The sequence below is a fragment of the Cervus canadensis genome, chromosome 4, assembly GCF_019320065.1.
Source record: "Cervus canadensis isolate Bull #8, Minnesota chromosome 4, ASM1932006v1, whole genome shotgun sequence".
Taxonomy (NCBI): Eukaryota; Metazoa; Chordata; class Mammalia; order Artiodactyla; family Cervidae; genus Cervus; species Cervus canadensis.
In genome coordinates, this window is record NC_057389.1 from 12,471,316 (window position 1) to 12,494,884 (window position 23,569).

At 33.8% G+C, this 23,569-nt stretch overlaps 1 protein-coding gene across 4 annotated transcripts in view; it reads left to right on the plus strand.

The window, feature by feature from the left end:
• The window catches only part of CHD1 (chromodomain helicase DNA binding protein 1), a 75,986-nt gene that overhangs the window by 18,825 nt on the left and 33,592 nt on the right, over positions 1–23,569 (plus strand). For all 4 annotated transcript variants that reach the window (XM_043464577.1, XM_043464578.1, XM_043464576.1 and 1 more), the window contains 16 exons: positions 7,367–7,568; positions 8,564–8,671; positions 9,668–9,732; positions 11,843–11,992; positions 12,130–12,404; positions 13,317–13,542; positions 13,710–13,810; positions 14,023–14,201; positions 15,057–15,184; positions 16,057–16,273; positions 16,930–17,019; positions 17,907–18,097; positions 18,778–18,966; positions 20,238–20,400; positions 21,267–21,419; positions 23,316–23,387. In XM_043464577.1, the coding sequence (XP_043320512.1) occupies positions 7,367–7,568; positions 8,564–8,671; positions 9,668–9,732; positions 11,843–11,992; positions 12,130–12,404; positions 13,317–13,542; positions 13,710–13,810; positions 14,023–14,201; positions 15,057–15,184; positions 16,057–16,273; positions 16,930–17,019; positions 17,907–18,097; positions 18,778–18,966; positions 20,238–20,400; positions 21,267–21,419; positions 23,316–23,387 (2,509 nt within the window). The remainder of the gene's footprint in view (positions 1–7,366; positions 7,569–8,563; positions 8,672–9,667; positions 9,733–11,842; positions 11,993–12,129; positions 12,405–13,316; positions 13,543–13,709; positions 13,811–14,022; positions 14,202–15,056; positions 15,185–16,056; positions 16,274–16,929; positions 17,020–17,906; positions 18,098–18,777; positions 18,967–20,237; positions 20,401–21,266; positions 21,420–23,315; positions 23,388–23,569) is intronic.

Genomic DNA, 23,569 nt, shown 5'->3' on the forward strand with positions numbered 1-23,569 from the left:
GTTTCTGAGGCAGCTGTTGTAGGCAGTTATCTTTAATCTCCCCTCCTTGGTATTTTAACCTTTTCATATCTCCTAAGGAAAAGCTTTAAGCAGTTTTTATATTTCTACCTGTACAGCTTAGCCATTTTATTGACTGAATTTTTGATACTTCTTTTTCATGCCGCTGAATGTTTACTTACTTGCCTGTTTCATATGCATTTGACTTCTGCAGCTTTAAAACTTCCTCACCTTTGTAGCTTTTATTATTTGAATATGAGATTTCACAATGTTGAATATTAGTGACCAAAACTTGTGGGGTTGGAGAAATTTTTTTTTGTTTATTAACATTTTAATTTTGAATTAATTTCAAATTATGGAAACGATGCAAGAATAGTACTGAGAACTTCCTTTGTATACTCTCTGTCTGCATGCACTGATTGTTAGCTTTTCCACAATTCCCTTTTATCCTCACCCTTCATACATGCATGTTTATATGTAATACATATTTTTCCTGAATAGTTTGAGAGTAGGTTGCAAAAATTATATCCATTTATACATTAATACTTAAGTATATCTGTCTATCTATCTATCTATATATATAAGAGCCAAGGAATTTCCTTACATAAACCCCGTATACTAATTAAATCCAGGAAAATTTATGTTAATATACTTTAATGTTTAATGTGTATTCCAGTTTTGTCAGTCATCCCAGTCATCTGTCAGTACGGGGTTCTGTCTAAAATTGGATTTGGTTGTTATGTCTCTTTAATCTCCTTTAATCTAGAACAGTTCTTCTTTGTCTTTCTTGACATAAGCATTTTGAAGGCTACATATAGGCTGGTTATTTTATAGACTGTATCTCACAGTTTAGATTTTACCTGTTTACTTACGATTTGATCCAGGTTACACATTCCCTCCACTTGGTTCCCCTACTCTGGGCCTCCCCTACGCTTTGCATCCCCTGGCTGGAGGACTGTGTGAGTGACAATATGTCCTTCACAAAGGTATCAGATCTGTAGGCTCATAATGTATGTCTGTCCCTATTGGTAATACTAGTTTTGATCACCAGGATAGGGTAGTGTCTTCTTTTTTTCCCACTGTAGTTTCTAATTTATCCATTAATATAGCTAATAAACAGTTTGTAAGAAGGTACTCTGAGACTGTGTAAACATCTCACCAAAGCCTGCCCCCACCCCATGTTTAGCAGCTTTGGTGTTTTTGCCCAAATCAGGGTTTTCTATGATGATTGCAAAATGGTAACTCTCCAGCACTACCCCCCTGTCCACATCACCAGCTGGCATTCAGAATTCTATCAGCCCTCCCCTGCCATCTGTCTTTCATCTCCCTGTCTACCTGTCGTCAGCCTGAACTTGAGGATTCCTGTTTTATTTACTAGGTAATTATCTTTTACTGTTTGTTTTGATGCCCAAATCAGATTCGGCCAGTGGAAGCCCTTCAGGTTGGCTCCTATATCCTGTTTTTTTTGTTTTCCTTGTTTTTAGTATTTTGCTTTTTGGCACAGCAAGCTTATTTTGGTTCATCTGGTACCTTCCTATCTTCCTGGTGGCTCAGAGGGTAAAGCGTTCGCAGCCTTAGAATACGCCATTTCCTGAAGGACACCTAGTTTACTAAAGTGGTATTTGTATTTTGGAATCAAGATCTGGCTGCTAGCTGATCATAAATTTAAAACTTCAAAGGTGGTATGTTTACATTGATTGATAAGTAGCGAATAAGGTACACTGTCATAAATGCAAAATGATACATAGGGGTTTTGTTTTTGTATCATTGTGGTATCAAAGATTTGTTCATCTTTGAGGGACAGGTTGAAACTATGCTGTTATCTACAAAGTGGAGAATATGTAGTTGCATAAAGGAAAGGGGAATATATCTACTGTACCCTGTTGTGCAATGATCTCCAGGATACAATGTATATACAATATGGCATCCATTGTTTAAGATTATAAATATGTTAGTAATCATTTGTGAAAGAGGAATATAAAAATACTATTATTTATAATTTGCTTATATTGAGAAAGGACAAATAAATGAAACTTAAAAAATAATTACTGTAGTGGGAGGAAGGTCATGATGTAGAAAAGATAAAAGATAAAAGCTAGATTTTGGATTATAACTTTTGTACCTTTCAAGTTGAAGCTAAGTAAATTAATAAAGCAACATTAAATCAAAGTGAATAAAAGCAGTTCCTAAAACTGAAGTAAAAGCAAATGACCCTAATTAAACAAAATTAGTGACCATACAGAAATAAACAATTTTAGTTGGCTTCAAAGCAATAGTTTGACAGTAAGGGTGAGTATTCCTGAAGGCGAAAAAGAATTGTGAAGAAATGTTAACTTTTAGTAACCATATAATAATGGTATTACTATTTTGAAACTGTTACATGTATTCTAAGATAAAGCAAATAAATGATTTTACTATTGTCATTTGGAACCAAGAAACTCAACCCAAGTGATGGTATGTATAAATAGAAAAATCAAAGAAGTAAAAAACGTACAAATTTAAATGGAAAATATTGGTATTAATCCTTAATATATTGTCTCTAAAAATACACATATCCTAACTCATTAAAAAAAAGTCTTACAAACAATAACCAATCCACTCAGGTTGCAATTTAATTTCCAGCATAAACAGAAGCAAGGCTTTTTGATGAAATGCCCTAGTTACAGTTTGAGGCAAGAAATACACAAGATGAGCCTGGTTCATCTTGTCAGACCAGAAAGTGAGGAAGCTGTCAAAGACAACTTGAGGTCTTGTGAAAAGGATTCAGGAAGTAATAAAGGGTTTCCTGTTTGCTAAAGAGGGGACAGTTTGGGTATTAATGATGATAATGGATTGTTAAAACATTTCAAATAATTTCAGTGAGACTTAGAACATTATTGGTTGTCTTACTTTGAAAGGTTGCTAGCAATTTAGCTCATTTTGAAAACTGAAAAAGAAGAAAAATAAGTGAAAATGCCTTTCCTGTGTGAACTGTACCTCAAAGTTAACAAATATAATGGGGGAAAATTTCTCATTATATAAATATTCCACCTATTAGTGAAGAAATGATATAATGGGTAAGTAAAGAACAACAATATCACTATTTTACTGCCTTTAAATAAATAGTGGATGAGCTTGTGTAGGGCTTATGAGGAACTATGTAATGGAGGGATAAGGCTGAAAATAACATGAGCACGCACATCAAACAACCTCACACAAAAAGAGACAACCAAACATTGTTTTTCCTTTTTTTTTTTTAACTAGAGGTCCACAGGAACTTTTCAAACATGTTCTTGCCAGGGAAAACTGAATTAAGTCTGAGCCTCTAGGTCTGACAATTTATAAGAAACACAAGGGACAGAAAAATGTCAAATAATACCACAGAAGTACAGTTAGTAAAATCTGAAAAGCAGGAAGTGTCTGCAGGAAAAACTGCCTAATTTATTCCACAAAATAAATTGCAGAGGGAAAAAAGAGGGAGAGGAAACTGTTAGGTTAATGAAAGAGACTTAAATATGTGATTCAGCCGCAGAATATGAACCATGTTTGTATTTCCATTCAGTCAGTGAAGAAATGAAATCAACTAAAGAGATAAACTAAACTGGATATTTAATATTATTTAATAATAATTTCATATTTAGCATTAAGAAAATAAGTGATTTTTTAAAAATATATACTAGTTTTGTGGATGTTTAAAAATAGTGGAGTTTTTGTTGTTTGTTTTTACGTGTAGGTACTAAAGTATTTATGGATGAAATTTCAATATGTTTGAGATTGTGTGTTTGTGGAAAGCTGGATTATTTGAAACAAAATTGGTATGAGTTGATAATTGTGAAGCTGGTTGATAGATAAATGGTTATTCGATTGCTCTTGTTTATATTTGAAATTGAGCATAAAAACAATCTTGAAAAGAGACTTTAATTTGAATTGCTGTTTTATCTTTTAAATGTATTTTTTTTTACTTAATTTACCCTAAGAAAATTCTTTTATCTAAGTACCCATATGACGAGTTTTCTTTTGTAAATTGAGAATGATAAGGGAAAGAATTCAGTATTTTTAATAATCTTCTGCCTTATACTATTGGGCTGTTGAGATTTAATGTAATTCATAAGGATAACTCGTAAGTGGTATACAGATACTTATATTAAAAAATCAGTGGTATTGGTTACTACCTAAATAAATAAAATGTTAATTGGAGCTGAGAAATATTTTTATAGTCCACCTCTATTTGTAAATTTTATATAAGATATTAAATCCATAAGCATCTTTGATTTGTTTGCTTATGTATATATCCATCTGCTCACCAAACATATATTGAGCCCTTCATTTAGTGCTCAGCATACAAAGAACAAGTAAAACTTCCAGCACTCTAGGAACATACGGTAGAATACCAAAAAACAAAACAAACTACAGTGAATATTACATAATGTGCTTATAGCTAAGATAGTAATAGGTACAGGATATTGTGGGAATACTGTGGTAAGTATTCCTGCTTTAGTGTGTGTGTGTGTGTGCGTGTGTGTGTGTGTGCGCGCGCAAGTTGCTTAGTCATGTCTGACTTTGTGACCCCATGGACTGTAGCCCACCAGGCTCCTCTGTCCATGGGATTCTCCAGGCCAATAATACTGGAGGGGGTTGCCATTTCCTTCTCTAAGGCATCTTCCTGACCCAGGGATGAAACCCTGGTCTCCTGCATTGCAGGCAGACGCTTTACCGTCTGAGCTACTAGGGCAGCCCTTCTGCTAGGAAAGCTTTAATGTTGGGGTGATTTAATTTTGGAGTCAGGAGAGATTTGTCAGAGGAGTATCCATGAAGTGAGGCTCAAGTAGAAATTATATAGTGAAAAAATAAAAAAAGGAAGTAATTGTGCAAAAGCAGAAAGTGGAAAGAGAAACTCACTTTCTGAGAATTACAAGTAGTATGCCATCACTGAAACCAAGGGTGTAGATGGGAAACTGGCTGGAGATAGGTTGGCAGAGACAGATTCCTGCACCTCATAGATGTTTGACTTTTGTTACAGAACCACTAAAGACTTATCCAGTTAGGCCATGTTTGATTTTTATTTTGGAAAGAGCATATTCAGCAGTGGATTGAAATAGAACTACTTCATTACAGAGAGGCTTTTTACCTGTTTTTCCTCAGAATTTTATGTCTCACTGTTACCCCCTTCCCCAAACCTATATATATTTATCTCTCAAGTATTAGAATTTCCTTTTAAAATAAATTGTGTAAAACATTTGCATGGTTCAGAAATTGACAGTTCATTTCAATCCTTGTTCCTTCTGCTTTCTTCTTTCCCCTCTCTTTGTAGGTAACCATTTTTAACTTAATTGTTGTATACACCATTATTGCTTTTGAAAAAAGCATAAGCAAATAAGTGTAAATATTTCTCCCATCACACACAAAGGAAGCATACTATAAACGCAGTTTTTATCTTGCTTTTTTTACATAACTGTGTCTCATTCTGTGACAGTATATAAGGTATTCCTTACTAATTCTGTATATATTCTTAGTCCTGCTATGAACAATTTAAGTGAAATAAATACTTCATGCTTTTAATACCTAAGGTGAACACATTCTGATAATAAGCCTATGCCTTTAGAGTAGTCTAGGCTCAGGCTGTTTGCTTTTATCATCAGCCAGAACTGCTTTCACCTAAAGTGTATGAAAGGAAGATTCCTGCATTCACTTAAGAATATTGATACATTAACAAGGAATCTTGATACATTAAGAAGGAATTTTGACTAGCTATTTTATGACTACTCAGGATATAATTAAGAATATAGGCCCATGCTAGCTCCCAGATTCAATTATCCATCCGTTTACTTTTTAGGTATTTACTGAGTATCCACCTGTGTTGTGTAAGATACTCTGGGAAAAAATAAACAGTACCTTCAAGAAGCTTATAAGCAATTAAAATCATGCCCCTTCTACTTAATTCTTCTTTCTAAAGGATTAGTTCATCTTCACTTTCTCCTAAACGTTCTCCGGTTACTGTGCCTGACTTGTTTGTGTTCTTCATACCCCCTGGTTGAATTATTTTAAATATAACCCAGAGAGGTATTTATTGGTTGACATGACTGTCTCTCCATACTAGGTTAGAAGTTCTTGTAATGATAAGGACTATTTGTCTCATCTTGGTCTTCCCAGTGCCTAGCAAATGATAGTTTTTTGCTAAAGTAATAAATGAAAAGTGTCGCTTACCTAGTGGGTTAAAGGAAAAATGAAATTGTGTGTCAGGAAAAATATTTTCTCTGATATTCTTACTGAAATTTCAAGGGCCCAAATAGAATGCAGAATGGTCAATTTTGTTTTTTAATTAAAAGGCACTATGTTATTCTTGAACCATGTGTCTGTAGGGTAGAAACTGGCAGAAATGGTCTTGATGTAGGCTTTAAGATGGAACTTTTTGTTTACTCTTCCTATGAAGAAAAACATATTCCACTAGGATCCCAAATTTTAAAAATAGGTGTATGTTTGTTCACACTGTAAGCAAAACTTTTAGAATCAAATGTCTTCTTGTAAACTTTTATGTCTGTGTTTCCGTGTAGAAACTATTAATGCCTTGCTCTCAAAAATTACTTTTAGGAAGGGTTACTGTTTGATCTTGTAGTCTTTGTAGAGTAATACCTCCATCTAGTGGTGGTTCTGAAAACTACAGCAAGATAATTAAGCTTGAGTTTTTTTGCTTTGTGTGTGTGACGTTACCTGTTGTTTCTCATAAAGTCAGGTAAAATTACATCAAAAGCTGAGTCTGCCATGCATTTAAAAAATTTAATGCCCTGGTTTTCAGCACTTCAAATGTAAACACCAGTTAACAAATGGCCTTTCGGATAACATTGATTTACACAGTCATTTAGGTACAGACCATTTCTAGACTACTTTGGACTGGAAATAAGTGCTGAAAAGTGTGTGTGTGTGTATAGAGGCTAGGAAAGATTGTGAGAATTTACTATTTCAGACTTATTACTATGGAACCATAAAAGATTGAATAATTTTCTCAGAGAAGAAATCAGTAATCTTATTTTTTAGTAAATTGTACTTTATCATAGCTTAGTTGTATATCAAATAGCCTTTTAAGGATAGGGACTGTGTCTTAAATATTTTGTTATTCTAAGTTTCTAGCCCAGAATTCTGTACTTGGTAGGTTTTGTTTATTACCCTTGGAGGAAGATTGTGATCTAATTGCTTATGTTTTAGCCCAAGCTACTAAATTTATCAAGTCAGTTATTGCTGTAAATTAACATTAATTCCTTTTTCTATTTGTTTGGCTATGGAAGGTTGACATACTAAACAAACAAGGCTTAATGATGTGGAGCTTTTTGCTGAGTTAAGAAAAGCTAAATTTTGAATTAATTTTGTTTGAAATCTATTTATTTTTAAATTGTAGCCAGTCGGATGATGATTCTGGGTCAGCTTCAGCCTCTGGATCTGGTTCGAGTTCTGGAAGCAGTAGTGATGGAAGCAGTAGCCAGTCAGGTAGCAGCGACTCAGACTCTGGATCCGAATCGGGCAGTCAGTCAGAGTCTGAGTCAGACAATTCCCGAGAAAATAAAGTTCAAGCAAAACCACCGAAAGTTGATGGAGCTGAGGTAATGAATAATGTATCCAATGACAGGTAGATTTCCTGTATTACTTTGGGAAAATGTACAGCATTGGTTTAGAGCATTCTTGATCTAGCTTTTAGAAAATGTTGATTTTAAGTATTAAAATGCACTTTAAATTATTCTCGAACTTGGTGTCATCTGTGGACTAATTGGCTTGGAAGAGAAGCAGTCTGTAACTGTTGATGTATAAGACAAGTATAAAATGAACACACATGAAACTTTCTCTTTTTGAAGCAGAAATTGTTGCATAAATACTCAGTGTCTCATGGATAAAAATTTAAGGATTTTGAGGTCTTTTTGTTAATTTTACAGTGTTATCTCTACTTTCAAGATCTTCAGAGGGTATAATATATTGCCAATAGGAGTATTTGATAGAATTCTGCTTCCTTGAAGATATGTGGTAGAATATGCCAAGGGCCATCCTGTTTTAAAAAAGCAATTATAAGATTTAGTAAAACTTTCTATACATCAGAATGGTATACAGAGTGTTACTTAGAGTACCAGTCATGATAACATGCTTGGGCCAGAATATACACATAGCTTCCTTAATGTAGGAAGTTCTGCCACCAGAAACAAAGAAGTCAGTTGAACTAAAACTGCTTAGTTAATTTGTGTTCTGACTCACGCTCCTCGTCTTCACCTCACACCAGTTAAAAAGATAGGTAGCCACCCTTTGAATAGCACTGGTGGCATGTATTATCACGTTGTTTTTGACAGCAGTCCTAACACCAAAGAATATATTGATTAAGGCTGTCTGTGAAACTCAACACACCATAAATTAGTTATATACATCTAAAGCTCAGCATTTATTTTAATTATATTGCAGCAATATTGTTTTACATATATGTGAGTAAGGAAAATAGTCTTATTATTATTTATTATTTGGAGGCAGTGAAAATGTTGATATTGGTTTTCAATAGATTATCCTTTTTCCAGTTTTCTCAAAACTTTGTTCTTCACTTGCGTATACCTCTATACAGTTCTGGAAATCTAGCCCTAGTATTTTGGCCGTTCAGAGATCTGCGATGCTTAAGAAGCAGCAGCAGCAGCAGCAGCATCAAGCTTCATCTAATAGTGGATCAGAGGAGGTGACTATTCATTGTGAAAGCTGTTATCTGAAAAGTAGCCTTGATGCCTAATTATTTAACTGGGGGCTATTTATGAAATTGTTAGAAAGAGGACGGGTATTAGAAGGATAGGAAAATAACTACATTTAAGTGTGCATCAGTAGCCTTGAAATATAGACATATTTTTACTATAAACACTGTAGTTCCTGTGTGCACATGAACACGCATGTGTGTATGTTTGCCCAAAAACATTCAGGAAGAACTATAGGTTTCCCCACCTACCTGAAAATGGAGTGTCCTTTTTCCTAAGCCAAGTGGTATAGAAAAGCAAAGACGCTGTTTCCTTAGGACACATCTTGGTAACTGTCATGGGGAAAGTGAGGTAAGCACAGATGTTCACAGGCACAGTTCAGAATCCTGGCAGCTCAGTGCTGAGATAGTTCCCAGGGAAGGAGCTTGAAGGTGCCAGGCTGCATGCTTGCCACCTCAGTAACAGCTTGCTGCGAAACAAATGCTGATTGCTCTTTTTGCTGGGTTTTGTAAAAGTGAACATTCTCTTCAGATTTGTTTCAGTTAGTGAAAACAGTGACTAGTGTAGGTTCTTTTGTAAAAGTGTAGTGGTATAAATTTAACTTTCAAAGATTGGGGGGGGTATCTGTATATCAAAAACTGCCTACAGAGGAAGAAAAATACTAAATGAGGATTTGACATACCAACAATTAGGATTCCTTTTTGAGGTCTTACTAGGCAACAGTAGTGGTATCCAGAAATGGTAGATTATAAGATTTTATACAAAATGCTGACATGGTGATGTTTACCTAATTTCACTGGCTGTTACATATTTGCAGTAAAAATGTAATTACTTTATATGCTAATTTATGGTATAAACATGACATGGAAAAAAGTCTTTACAGTTTTATTAGTAAAGTGAATGTTTAATAGTATTACAAGGAAAAATGTTACTGTAGTTGAATTCTAATCATTAACAACCCTAACTTTGTATATTTTTCTCTACAGGATTCCTCTAGCAGTGAAGATTCCGATGACTCATCCAGTGAGGTCAAAAGGAAAAAGCATAAAGAGTATGCCATTTTGTTCAACTGGTTACTTTTATATCAAGAAAATCCCAGTGATTTGTATTTCTTCCTTTATGACCAATTGTTGCCAGAAGTGAACTTCTTGGTTCATGGCATTTTATTAGGTTAATTTAAACCATTAATTCTTTTATGGTTCTGTGACAACATGAGTTTTTTTGTGCCACTTGTTTATCTCCTATAACACCTCTCACATATTTTTTTTAAACTTCAGAGATCTTCTTAGTCACAATACCAGAAGATCTTAATAACTTGAAAAACTTACATAGGAATGTTGGGACCAAAGATGATGGATTTCAGATAGTTCTGATGTGAATAACTATCCTTTTATTTATCTGCACGTGAAATTTACTTCCTCTTTAGAATTCATTTAGCTACTACTCACTGTAATTTCCCAAAGATCTTGACCCAGAAAGTGTTAAAAATACTTCAAGTCTCAGTTCTGATATTTTAGATGGTCTGAGTTGTTTCCTCTCTCATTTCTTCAAAAACATTGTTCCGTTGTCTTATCTCTCTGTCTTGGATATTCTGCACTTTCACATTGGCGCATCCAGCTTTGGATTTGTTATTTATTTATCCCACTTTATGCATCTTTAATATGAAGATTCATGAGTTTTACTAGTTTCTAAAAATTCTGTCTTTGTTGGCATTTTCTCTTTTTCGTTCTATAAATTTCTGTTACTACAGTTAACATGTATATTTTATCTGTCTTGGATCATCCCTATTTTTATATATCTGTTGGATCATTCTTCCAGTCCTCCATGAGTCTTACTTTATCATATGTTTTATCCTTTTATTGCTGTGCTATATTCTGGCTGATTTCTTTAGATCTCTCTTTTGTTTTACTAAGTGTGTTTTCAGCTACTGTGTCTTATCAACTGTTTGACTTTTCCACTATGAATTAGTAATTTCTAAACTTAGTATGAGTGCAAGCAAAGAATATTTTTAAAATATGAGTAATTTAGAATGATGGATAGATTTTTTGGGATATAAAAATCATTATAATACTTACTATAAAAATACAAAATGGAGATTTTTTTCATATATCCTGCCTATTGCTATATCTAATGTGCAAACTGAAAAAAAAATCTCAAGATAAAAAAATTAGCTTCTCCCATTATGTTTTTTTTTTTTAATATCATAAACCAGATTTTATCATGTGGCTTGCTTATGCAACCCTTAACATGACATAGTTGTAATTGGTATAAGCTGTGCAGAGCACTGGAGTAGAAACAGTGCCTTTGATACAGAATGTAGTGTATATGTATCTTTCATTTAAAGTTAATACTATAGTAGAATATTAACAGTGAATCCAACATTTTTTTCTTTCCATGTTATTTGGAATTAAATAGACTAAAGATAGTAATAAGGGTAAGGTAGTTAGTGACTGTTGGTTAAGATGGGATGTTTTTATTTCTTCAATTTTTTGATACCTTATTTTAAGTTTCTTAATGTGTAATATTTTAAAAATCATTTATTAAAGGGTATGTTTTTAAAAATCACAATCTCCACAAAATTAAAATGAAAGGAATTATTATAGAATCTATTTTGAAATGGCAAATATAATTAGACAGGATTTTCAAAATTAAGCACTGTGACTCTAAATTAGCATACTGTGTTTTCACCTAAACTACACTTACTTGAGTTACATTTTGATGTATGATTAAATGATTAACAGAAAGCTCTGGAGTTGGAGAAATCTATGAAAAATATTTTCCAGCATTTTCTTATTCTACAGATATTTGAGTATTTTTATAAAGAGTGAAAATGATATTTTTTATATTAGCTGGAATATAATTTAGCTTGATTATTTTTATATTTTGTCAGACAAAATTTGCTATATATGTATAAGTTTTATTTGTGGTGTCTCAGAGGGTAAAGCGTCTGCCTGCAAAGGGGGAGACCCTGGTTCGATCCCTGGGTTGGGAAGATCCCCTGGAGAGGGAAATGACAACCCACTCCAGTACTCTTGCCTGGAGAATCCCATGGATGGAGGAGCCTGGTAGGCTACAGTCCACAAGGTCGCAGAGTCGGACACGACTGAGCGACTTCACTCACTCATGTATAAGTAAACATCCTTTATATATTTTATATTCAGTGAAGATTGGCAGATGTCTGGATCGGGATCTCCCTCTCAGTCTGGTTCGGATTCGGAATCTGAAGAAGAACGAGATAAAAGCAGTTGTGAGGAAACAGAATCTGATTATGAGCCAAAAAATAAAGTTAAAAGTAGAAAACCTCAAAATAGGTAAGTATAGTATGTTCTTGGTTTGATTCTGAAAATTGTTGGTTATAGAAGGTATTCGTTCTTTTTCTTCGAGTTTCTCAAATCTTGTTTTATGCCAGTATTTCTGTAAAATACCTCTTTTCTTCGGTTTTCCCTAGATCTAAGTCAAAAAATGGAAAAAAGATTATTGGACAAAAAAAGAGACAGATTGATTCATCTGAGGAGGAGGAGGATGATGAAGAAGAATATGATAATGATAAAAGAAGCTCCCGTCGCCAAGCAACTGTCAATGTTAGCTATAAAGAAGATGAGGAAATGAAAACAGATTCTGATGACCTCCTGGAAGTCTGTGGAGAGGATGTTCCTCAACCTGAGGAAGAGGAATTTGAAACAATAGAACGGTTTATGGATTGTCGGATTGGAAGAAAAGGAGGTATTTAAAGAAAAAGAAAAGAAACCATTTTTGGTTTTGTTTTTCAGTAATATTTACTAGAGTGAATTTTTTCCTGAAGACTTTTCAACTTTGAAAGCTGAGAGTGGAGTTTTTACTTTTATACTTATTTGCTATAAAATATACCTTGCTTCTGGAGAAGGGAATGGCAACCCACTCCAGTATTCTTGCCTGGAGACTCCTATGGGCAGAGGTCCCTAGCAGGCTACAGTTCATGGGTTGCACAGTCAGACACGACTGAGCGACTAACACACATACACACACACACACACACACACACACACACACACCTTGCTTAGGGTTTCCCTGCTGGCTCAGTGGGAAAGCATCTATTTTGACTACTTCATCATACTTGTCCTACCTCTGATAAGCTTGAATCTGATCTCTCAATGAATTCCCCCTTCCCTCCTTCCCTTTTCCATATATTTGTGAACATACAGTTTATCTTTCTCTTGACTTATTTTACTTAATATGATGCTACTGAGGTCCATCCATGTTGTTACAGATAGCAGATTTCCTCCTTTTTATGGCTGAATAGTATTCCATTGTATATGTATGTACAGTGTTTTTTTATCCAGTCATCTGTTGGACGCTTAGGGTCTTTCCATGTGTTACCTGTTACAGTAATGTAACCGTGAACATGGGAGTGCAGCTATCTCTTCCACATAGTGATTTCAAACATGTAGTTTTTAAGATGATTTTTAGTTAATCTTTCTCTTCTGGAATTCAGAGTTTCTTTTATGAATGTATAATGTAGTTTCCTATAAACTTATACCCTGTTTGTTACTTATTTAAAAGAGCACATATTTTTCTGTTTATATTCTTGAAGTTTTGAGTTGAAATACTTGTATAACAGAATCACATGGAAGTGTCGTACCTTTTTTTTTTTTTCAGCTACTGGTGCTACTACAACCATCTATGCAGTTGAAGCGGATGGTGACCCGAACGCAGGATTTGAAAAGAATAAGGAACCAGGAGAGACCCAGTATTTAATTAAATGGAAAGGGTGGTCACATATCCACAATACTTGGGAGACAGAGGAAACCCTTAAGCAGCAAAATGTTAGAGGAATGAAAAAATTAGATAATTATAAGAAAAAAGATCAGGAAACAAAAAGATGGTATGTTTTATGTTGGAGTTAAAAATTAGTGATTCTTAAATTTATTTGTTTCAATTTCTTCATTATTCAAACTGTTTCACATTTGAGTGACAAGATGGGAGATTTTGTGCTACAGATGGGATTTAGGGGAGATTTTTAACTTTGTTCTTGGGTTAATAATCTTTCAGGTTGAAAAATGCTTCTCCAGAAGATGTGGAATATTATAATTGCCAGCAAGAACTTACAGATGATCTCCATAAGCAGTATCAAATAGTGGAGCGAATAATTGGTTAGTAATAAATGATTCTAATTAAACATTTTATTTTTCCACACTTGAAGTCATCTGAAAACTTAAAGTTTTGCCTGCACATCAAATACAGTATCTTGCTCTTATAATAATAATAGTGTAAACCAGAAGGCTTATTTTTACTTGTATAGTTTTTACCGAGAATTATTCTTTGGATGAAATTCAGTGTAAAATATATCTGATTTATCTCACAGCTCATTCCAATCAGAAGTCAGCTGCTGGCTATCCTGATTATTATTGCAAATGGCAGGGCCTTCCATACTCAGAGTGCAGCTGGGAAGATGGCGCTCTTATTTCCAAAAAGTTTCAAGCATGCATAGATGAGTATTTCAGCAGGAATCAATCAAAAACCACTCCTTTTAAAGACTGCAAAGTGAGTATTGTTTGCCATTTTTAATTATTGAAAACTGTATTTATGCATCATAAATACTACAAGCCCACATAGAGAGTTGGATCCTGATTTCATACAGGCTACAGGAGAGAACTGCTTGGAGGGTAGGTCCTACAGGAAATTATATTCCTGTAATTACTGTGCCATTTTAGATGTGGCACTGTCTTCTAGACTTGGTGACTGAAACTGTGTCAGAAAGATAATAAATTGGTGGTGGCAGTTGTGGGGACTGGGTTAGGGAGATCAAAAAGGGAAAATTTCTTGGAAACTAGATGTATATGCTTGATTTAAAAGGTAGTGAATATTATCATTGATGACAGGAAAGGAAAAGAGGGATGTCCCCATAAGAAAGTGTCAAGGACTGCCTTGCCTAATATTTAAAAGTTACTACTAGTGATAGTTTGGGGTCTGTGTACTACTAGAATTTGTTTCTTTTATTATAAGATTTAATTAAATTCATAAGGGTAATTTAGAAATGAGAAATCAAATGGAAAGTTAAACCCGTTTTATGTTTTATTTCTAGGTCAGGGCTGGAACTGTGGTTAAATGACTGAATTTAACATAGCTTTTACTTGTGAAGCATGTGAGATCCAAGTATTTCAGCAAGAACTCACTTACCTCTGTCACTTTTTGTTCCCAGAAAAGACCAGAATATTTCACTGTACATTGTTATAGAAAACAGACTTCTTTCAGTCCTCATGTATATTTTTTCATGGAATTTCTGAGCGTGATGATTTGAGATGAAATTTTAAAATTTATGGTAAAAGCTGAGATCTTCATCTTTTAATATGATTTCTTATGTTTAATAATTCATGTTAATATTTGTTTCTACAAAAGGTATTAAAACAAAGGCCAAGGTTTGTAGCCCTAAAGAAGCAGCCATCCTATATTGGAGGACATGAAGGATTAGAATTAAGAGATTATCAACTGAATGGTTTAAATTGGCTTGCTCACTCTTGGTGCAAGTAGGTATATTTTGAATAGTTTATTTAAGAGGGTAAAATTTTTACAAATACGGGGTTTGGAAAAGATTTCTACCAGCATAGAGGATAAGACCCTCTGGTATTTATATACAGGTCTTTGAATTTCGTATTATATAAACAGTTGTTTAGTTGCTCGGTCGTGTCTAATTCTTTGTGACCCCATGGACTATATAGCCTGCCAGGCTCCTCTGTCTGTGGAATATCCCAGGCAAGAATACTGGAGTGGGTTGCCATTTGCTTCTCCAGGGGATCTTCTCTTCCCAGGGATCGAACCTGTCTCTACTGTCTTGGCAAGCGGGTTCTCTAGCATTGAGCCAGCAGGGAAGCCCTGTATAAGCAGTACTTCTTATATTAAGAAGAAAAAGAAGCTTTTGATTGTTGCAGTATTTAAGTATGTTTTAATTGAAATTAGAATATGTATACATTGTTTCACAGTGTGGACTGGTTCTCTTCCAGTTATTTCTAACAGCTATTTTGACTTCTGTTTTTCTCTTCCTCTCTCTTGTGTCCCCTACTCTGTTTTTGGCAGTGTAGGTGACTAGGGTGCAGTTTCTTTGTTTTTTAAACTTTAATGTAGCTGTAGTTTTATCTGGACTCTACCACTTGTAGATGGATTGTGTCCTTATCTCCATAACTGACTGTAAATAATTCTGTTAATTTTTAAGCTGCTTTTATGTTCTAAAATCATGAACTCTCTCTTTACTATTACAGTTAATAAAAATGTGTATTGTAAATAATATGTGTCAGATTAATCTGATTTAGCTTCATATAAATTTGTACATGGATTGTGTATAAAGGTTACTTGTAAATTTGAATCTTTATTGCATACATGATTTTTGTTTTTCATTTTGCAGAGGTAATAGTTGCATACTTGCTGATGAAATGGGCCTTGGAAAAACAATACAGACGATCTCATTTCTGAACTATTTGTTTCATGAACACCAATTATACGGACCTTTTCTGTTAGTCGTACCACTCTCCACTCTCACTTCCTGGCAAAGGGAGATTCAGACATGGGCTTCTCAGATGAATGCTGTGGTTTATCTAGGTGACATCAACAGCAGAAACATGGTAAGTTGTTTGCCACAAATTTAGAAATTTAGACAAACTCACCTTTGAGGACAAGTCTTTGGTCTTTATAAAGTCTTAGTTTCCAGCATTAAACTTGTTACACAGTAAGATTCATCACGTTTGATTGGCTTAATAAACATTACTTTTTGTTTTAGTGTTATTATATGTATATTTGTCCTGCCTTATTACAAGTTTGAAATGCACATGAAGCCCACAGAAGAACGCAGTGAAGTCCCCGCGTCCTCACACCCAGCCGCGCAGCTTTAACCCTTGCCTGCTCTGCTTCATCTGTCCCTCTGCATGAGACTTTTCCTCCCAGTTATATTGTGACGCAAACCCCAGACAGATTTATCCACAAAAGAGAAGTCACTTTTGTTTGGTCATATGAGCAGTTCCTTTAGTGAAAAGCATATATTAAAAATGTGGCTATTAAAAAAAAAGTGGTTATTTTTTTATAGAAGGTTTTGATATGCTGGAGTATTTATATTTTACTTATAAGTAAGATCAGTGTAGCTTGTACTGTATAAAGAATTGTTAAAGTTATTTATTATATAAACATATAGACGGGTTTTATGTATTTTGAGTGGATTTTGCTTCATATATTCAAGTAAAAGTATACTTTTAAAAAGATGTTTATTTTTAAATTTTCTTGATAGATAAGAACTCATGAATGGATGCATCCCCAGACCAAACGGTTAAAATTTAATATACTGTTAACAACTTATGAAATTTTGTTGAAGGATAAGGTATGTATTAATCTGTTTTTCTGTTTGGTGTGTATCAGTTTTTCCTTTACGTTGTGGATAGGATAAAAAGATAAATCAGTGGTCAGCAGATTCAAAGTCTGTGGATCAAGTCCGGCTTGTCTGTTCATTTATTTTTTTTATGATCTTTGAGGTAAGGTTGATTTTTATATTTTTAAGTCTTGTAAAAACAAACCAAAGGATATGAAACTAGCTTGGTATAGTGTCTGTTGATTTGTAAGGTATTTAAAGAGGAGAAAGGATTACACTACCACTGGCTAAATGCTTTATAGCTATTGTCTCCTTTAATTCTTCATAATTACTTTATAATACACTTCTGTCCCTATTGTGAAGAAAAGTCAAAGTCTCAAAGAGGTTGATGAACTTGCCTAAGTTCAAGTTCAACTTGCCTAAGTCATGCAACTTTTAAGTAGCAGAATCAGGCTTGTCTCCATAAGTCAGAGACCTTTGTGTATATATTGTAAATAAACAATTCATAAAAATCATAGCAGTAAATTGTAACTACACTTGGAGTTAGATACTGTTCCAAATTTATTTTGTCCAAATTAACATTAATGAGGTTTTTACTGGACTTAGGCTATAAGCATTGTGAAATTTTAAAATGACACTATAGTTTTTATTTTCAGTATGTAAGCTAGTAAAAACTTTCACTTGATAATTATACTGTTTTTCTAATGGCTGAGTTAGTCATGGAAGGAACTTTTGTTTTTCATTCTGAGTTACTTGAAGATTCCAATAAATTTTAGAACAATACATAATTTTTATTTGAAATATTGGACATAAGTTTGTTTTTAAACTTGCCTCATTTTAATGATTTGAATTCCATTTTTCTCTAGAAATATTAACTATGTTCTTCTGTTCATTTTAAGGCATTCCTTGGAGGTCTGAATTGGGCATTTATAGGTGTGGACGAAGCACATCGATTAAAGAATGATGACTCTCTTCTGTATAAAACTTTAATAGATTTCAAGTCCAATCACCGTCTCCTTATCACTGGAACTCCTCTGCAAAACTCCCTCAAAGAACTCTGGTCTTTGCTACATTTCATTATGCCAGAAAAGTAAGATAAGATACAATTTTAATGTTAGTTTCATTTGCTAAGTTTAGCAGGAAAATAATTAGTGTAGATAATAAGGTCAAAAGAAGGTTTTATTGTCCCAAACATTGGATCAGAGATTATTAAGAAAAGAAATGGGACAGAATAGAATTTGAAATAATATTTTGATTTTTCAATTTTGTAAATAAATAAGCTTGAGCCATGGATAATAAATTATAACAGTTGATTTTGCCTGTTGTTCAGAATATCCCTTAAAAATGGAAATAGTATCATTCTTAAACAGTAGCAATAACAATAACAAGGTATTGTTCGAAAATTCCATTTTCTAATAATTTTAGGGAAAGCAGACTAAGTAAATAACTTGCCCAAGGTCATACACATATTTTCTTTCAGTAGTTTTATAACTTGCTTTGAGAAATATTTTAGTGATAATTACTCTCATACTTGAAAATATTTCTATATTTAACTCAAGGAAAGTAAACAATTTTTCATAAAATAGCTTATATTTTCCATCTGTAGATATACAATAGATTTCTTGGAAGGATAGTTATTAGAAGTGATTAATTTTAACTAATTTTTTCCCCCCTAAAAATCTGTATTTTGTTTATGTCTGACTATGCTGTTAAATATCAAACGCAATTTGACTTCTTTCACTGATTCTTCCATTTGCTTAAATTTTTAAGGTTTTCTTCCTGGGAAGATTTTGAAGAAGAACATGGCAAAGGCAGAGAATATGGTTATGCAAGCCTCCACAAGGAGCTTGAGCCGTTTCTGTTGCGCAGGGTTAAGAAAGATGTGGAAAAATCTCTTCCTGCCAAGGTTGAACAGATTTTAAGAATGGAAATGAGTGCTTTACAGAAACAATATTACAAGTAAGCTGTAAACAGAGCAAATGTTCTGAGGTGCCCCCCAGCCCCGATTGGGTCTTAGAGAGCAGTAACAAGTCTTGAATTTTAGAATAGGTTTATTCTATGGCATAGTGAGGCAGAGAGAGATTTAATGGCATGTCTAAGATCGCGGGTGATACAAGACTAATTCATCTTATAGCACATCATTGTGTTTCTTTATTTTGTACTATGTTACATTATAGAAGGTTTCTTTTTAAGTTTTAGGATTGCCATGATACCAAGGTATTATTATGTAATTCTGATAATTATGTTATTGACAAGTGGAAGTAGAAACCAGAGAAACAAACTTAGAACAAAATTTTAGGCCCCTCTGCTTTTTAAAAAATGTTAATAAATCATATTTTGTATAATTTATGTATGTTGGATCTGTATAGTAACACTTCAAAGAATCAAAAAGAAATATCCGTCCTAGTTTCTGTTTATACGTTCAGTTGCATAAAGCTCTGCTTCATGCATTTGAACTCCCAGAAACACATTTTATGATAAATCTGTAAGTGCCATTCACTTTAAAAATACATTTACTACATAAATGTTACATTTTTGTTATGGAAAGCTTCAGACCATATACAAAATAGGTTAATATAATAAACTCCATCACTCAAGCTTGGTCTTCAGCTCATAGCCAGCCACCCTCACTTCCCCTATGCTGTCATTTTGAGACAAATCAGATAAAATTGTCTGATAAAATTGTTCCTTCAAAAACTAACCTTGTACAAAGGAAGAAAATAAAAGATGTTAGACAAGGTAAATCATGGTGAGAGGAAATGTTATGCATAATTTGCAGTAATAAAATAGCCACTTATAATTTATCTCTTAAGTTGCATGTGTATTGTGTAAGTATTTCAGAGAAGGCAGTTTGGCTAAACCAGGTATCCTCATGAGGTGTGAGGTATCTGCCTTAGTTGCCCAGCATAGCAAAATTTGTTGGAAAGTTAAGATAGATTATAAAGTTGACCATTTTAAAAATAAATTTGGGGGTAAAGGATTAATGCACTATTAATTCACTATGTTATGTTAAGCCTTTACTATGTATAGTTAATGGTTCAGATAACTATGTGTTGTCATGAGTCTTACAAATGAGGTTCATATAGTTTTGTGAACAAAGTTTAGTCCTTTGGAGTTGAACTTCATAATGGTGCAGTTTTGGTTTGGTACTTAATTTTTTTTATGGTTTTAGAATTCATCCTAGTAACCTGCTACATCATTTTCATAATCTTTTTTTTTTTTTTGAACAGGTGGATATTAACTAGGAATTACAAAGCCCTCAGCAAAGGTTCCAAGGGCAGTACCTCAGGCTTTTTGAATATTATGATGGAGCTAAAGAAATGTTGTAACCATTGCTACCTCATTAAACCACCAGATAATAATGAATTCTATAATAAACAGGAGGCCTTACAAGTAAGAATTTTAAAATTTTATTACTTCATGGTAAAGCAAAAGTCTAAAAATGTTTATTTCAGTTTTAAGTGAAAATAACACAGTGCTTTCAATATATTGGTTAGATGTTCTTTTTGGTTAATGGTGTATTTAAATAATGGTGCTGCTTATTTTTTAGTGTTTATAAAAATATTTTAAAGTTATAATTTATCCATTTAGTCATTTTGATCATTTTTCTAAAAGCCGATGTAACTGTGGTCTGTCACACTTTATCCAGCAAAAACCCCTTCGTGTATTTTTCATTGTGAGGAAAATTTCACTAATAGTGATTGTGCTGAATTTGTGACATGGCAAATGGTAGTCTTAAGAAGGGCATCTGAACCTTAGATCTTTAGATCTCCCTCTTCTATCGCTTCTGGAAGACAAACGAAGAGTGTGAGGAAGGCACAGTTGTAATCCAGTTGTGGCATTGCTTTGAAGTGCTGTCAGTGACCGCTGCCTATAAATTAGAAGACATTTCTCACTCTTTCAGAACCTTTGATGACTTGTTTCTTCTTTCAGTGTATTAGTTGTCGCTTAGTTGTTTCAGCTAAGATTTTTGGAGAAATGGTGTGATATCTAACAAATAAAACAGTGCTTTTTTTTTTTTGGTGTCCAGAAAATGCAGCAAATCCTAGGTGCTAAATGGCAAGGAAAATTTAGCTTAAGTCATAGGACAAATTGATCAAGGTTCTAAAAAATTTTGAAAACGTAAATAAACTGTTTCAACATTATGAAAATTAAAAATCTTAATTAAAATGAAGAAACTGGTCTTGTGAGACATTTGTTTTATTTGATACAGTTCTTTTAACATGTTATAACAATTGTAATTTATTGTTTCCTTATAGCACTTAATCCGTAGTAGCGGAAAACTAATTCTTCTTGACAAACTGTTAATTCGCCTAAGAGAGCGAGGCAATAGAGTTCTTATTTTTTCTCAAATGGTGCGGATGTTAGATATACTTGCAGAATATTTGAAGTATCGTCAGTTCCCCTTTCAAGTAAGCTTTTCATTTTGTCTTTTTTTGTTGATTTAAATTTTGTCTAATCGCTGGGTATGTTTGAAATTCTTTTGTAAATGAAGAGTAGATTTTATATAACCCATACTCTTTTTAAGAAAATAAATCCGTTTAAAAATTTTTGTCATTATTCCTTTTCTTTTTCTTCTTGACTTTACATTTAACAGCAAAGCAGTTTTTCTTTGTGTTTCTCTTAAATGTTCAAATTAAAGGGGCAGCCTTGTGTATTAGGCTTTAGTCTGAGGAAGGATAGGAGAGGGCAGTACTTCTGGTGTTACCTGAACTGTTGCAGACTCTGAAAATTGTGTGCTCATAGTTATTCTAATGCATAGTTTGCCGAATAAAAATACATGACTTTAGAGAATATACCAAAGAGCTAAAAGGGCTTCTATTCCATCTCTTCAATATTTATTTTGAAATTAATTCAACATAATTACAGCTAATATGAATGTTTGGGCTTCCCGGGTGGCTCAGTGGTAAAGAATCCTCTTCAGTGCAGGAGATGCTGATTCAATCCCTGGTTTGGGAAGATCCCCTGGAGAAGGAAATGGCAAACCACTTCAGTATTCTTGCTGGGGAAATCCCATGGACAGAGGAACCTGGCAGGCTACAGTCCTTGGGGTCGCAAAGAATTGCCCACAACTGACTAAACAACAACAAATATGAATGTTTCAAAGAGTCAGTCTTAGTACTTTACATCTGATTTATTTAATCCTTAGAGTAATTTTATGAATAATACCTGGAACATAGCAACTAGCATATGCAGCTAATAAATGACGTGTATTTAGTGCAGACAGTAAAGTAGAAGTAGAATTAGAATGATGAACCTCAACACACATAATCCCTGCTCTACTGGAGCTGACAGTCCCATGTGGGAGACAGACGTTAAGCAGGCAGTGACAAATAAATGTAATGTTATGACTCTGGTAAGTGCTATGAAGAACAGATGTTGGGTGATATCAACATGACTGAGATACATCTAGTCATTTAGGAGGAAAAGTAAAAAGAATGAAAGGTTTTACTAGTTATAATTTTTCATGAAAAACAAACTTGGTACTTTAAAAAAGCTTTTGATTTTGGACTTCTCTTGTTTAGCTAATGTTTAGTAAACACTCAACATAGAATATGTCAGACACTGTGCAAAGTGTTTTACTATGTTCTCTCACTGTATGAAGGAAGTAGTACTTCTGTGTTCATTTACTGAAGAGGAAACTGACAAGGAAAAAAGGCAAATTACTTGCTCAAGGCACTGGTGAATAGTAAAGATGCTCAAATGTGGGCTATTCAACTAGATCCCATGGGGCCTTGAATCAGTGATTCTCATATTTTAAAACAGAGGGCTTTTGCTGAATTCCTCTTACAGTTTCTGATTCAGTAGGTCTGAAATGGGTCTCAATAATTTGCATTTCTGAGTTCTCAGGTGGCACTGATGTGTGGGTCCGTAACCACACTGGACTCAATCAGTGTTTTTTAAAACTGGGCTCTAACCCATTAATGGATCTGAGGATCAGTTTAATGGGTTGTTTAAATGTTGTACTAACATTTTTTAAAAAATAAGATAATAATGAGGGTATATCACAGTACACTGTGTCATGAAACTTGCTTTGAGTGTATACTGTGTACTCATTCACATGTAAAACATATTCTTATAGTGGGTCTCAGGTAAAATGATGATCAGTGCTATTATTTACTATTAACAAAAGTAGTTCTGGTGGTTAAGAACACAGACTTTGGAGACAGCATGCTTAGTCATTGCTTTCCTACCTGTAAGTACCTCCTGGTCTTATCAAAAGCAGTGCTGCTTTTTCATACTTGGTTTTAATTCCTTTTAAAGGTTTTGATTCTGTTACAATGCAGTATTTTAATGTTTTATTCCAGAGATTAGATGGATCAATCAAAGGGGAGCTAAGGAAACAAGCTCTGGATCATTTTAATGCTGAAGGATCAGAGGTATGAATGCTTTTAAAATTGTAAATAAATTGTTTCAGTCATTATTTTAGTCATAGTTGTAGTTTTTTAAGAAAAGTGTTATTGGTGGTAGCCAGTTTTGATTTACAAGTGAGGTTTTTAAAATCCATATTATCTGTTAAACATGAGGAATTTTACCTTTTTGTATCAATACTATTTCAATA